General features: G+C 44.1%; 1 protein-coding gene across 1 annotated transcript; it reads right to left on the reverse strand.

The window, feature by feature from the left end:
- Positions 1-397: 397 nt before the first annotated feature.
- LOC102751093 (olfactory receptor 11H6-like) lies at positions 398-1,150 on the reverse strand (the record flags this gene model as incomplete). The annotated part of the gene is made up of 1 exon (XM_006730642.2): positions 398-1,150. A coding segment is annotated over one exon (753 nt), but the record flags the coding sequence as incomplete, so codon positions are not given.
- Positions 1,151-1,153: the final 3 nt, after the last annotated feature.

Here is a 1,153-nt window from a genome sequence, read left to right on the forward strand (position 1 = left end):
TGTTTATATGGTATGTATGTAGGGAGATAGTGGTGGGTACTTTAGACATGTGATCACTGAGAAACTGGGGGTCAGAGACAAATTTACCTATATCTGCAAAAGATAGAAGCAGACCAGGTGACATCTGGGTTATACACGGTTTTTCTGCAAAGAGTCCTGAGAATGTTTTACATTTTCCTGTTTGCATGCAAGACATACAAGAATATTAATATAATAAAGCCTAGTACAAATGATTTATGCAAGTTCTTGTAAGATCTTATTTGCTATTTGCTTCATTGAGATGCATTTCTAAAAATATTCCAGGGAATATGAGAGACATATTTGCCTCTCAAATTTACTTAAGACCATTAACCTCCTATAATTTTATATCACTATGTATCCTACACATATATGGATTCTAGTTCTTGAGAGGCTGTCTTTGACAAAATCTCATACTCCTAAACAGTTTTCTCAGGGCCTTCTTCATCTCCTTATTCCGGAGGCTGTAGATCAAGGGATTGAAAAATGGAGTCATCACAGAATAAAATAGAGTCACAATTTTCTGGATCCCTGTTGGATTGCCAGCTGTTGGGCTCACATACATCACCATGATAGAGCCATAGAACAGGGACACCACGGCCAGGTGGGAACCACATGTGGAGAAGGCCTTATGCCGACCTTCTGCTGAGGGGACCCTCAGCACAGCTCTGATCACCAAGGTATAGGAGCTGGTAATGAAGAGGAAGGTGGAGAAAATGAGGACTGAGTTATAGACGGCACAGATGGTCTCAGTGGCAGGAGCTGGCACACAGGACAGCTTCATAAGAGGTCCTGGGTCACACAGGAAGTGATCAATTGTATTGGGACCACAAAAAGGAAGTTGGGAGATGAGGTAAACTGGGAGGAGAAAACAGGAGAAGCCAGACACCCAGCACCCAGCTCCTATTCTGATGCAGCGCTGAACAGTCATGACAGTGGGGTAGTGCAGGGGCCTGCAGACAGCAAGGTACCTGTCAAAGGCCATGGCAGACAAGAAGAAGGTCTCAGTGGTACCCATGGAGAAGAAGAAGTAGAACTGGAGGAAGCAGCCATAGAAGGAGATGGTGCTGGTCTCAGACAGCAAGTTGGCTAGCATATTGGGGACAGTAGAAGTGACATACCAGATCTCCAGGAA

Source organism: Leptonychotes weddellii, unplaced genomic scaffold, assembly GCF_054177405.1.
Source record: "Leptonychotes weddellii isolate Sample4059 unplaced genomic scaffold, ASM5417740v2 HiC_scaffold_12160, whole genome shotgun sequence".
Classification (NCBI taxonomy): Eukaryota; Metazoa; Chordata; class Mammalia; order Carnivora; family Phocidae; genus Leptonychotes; species Leptonychotes weddellii.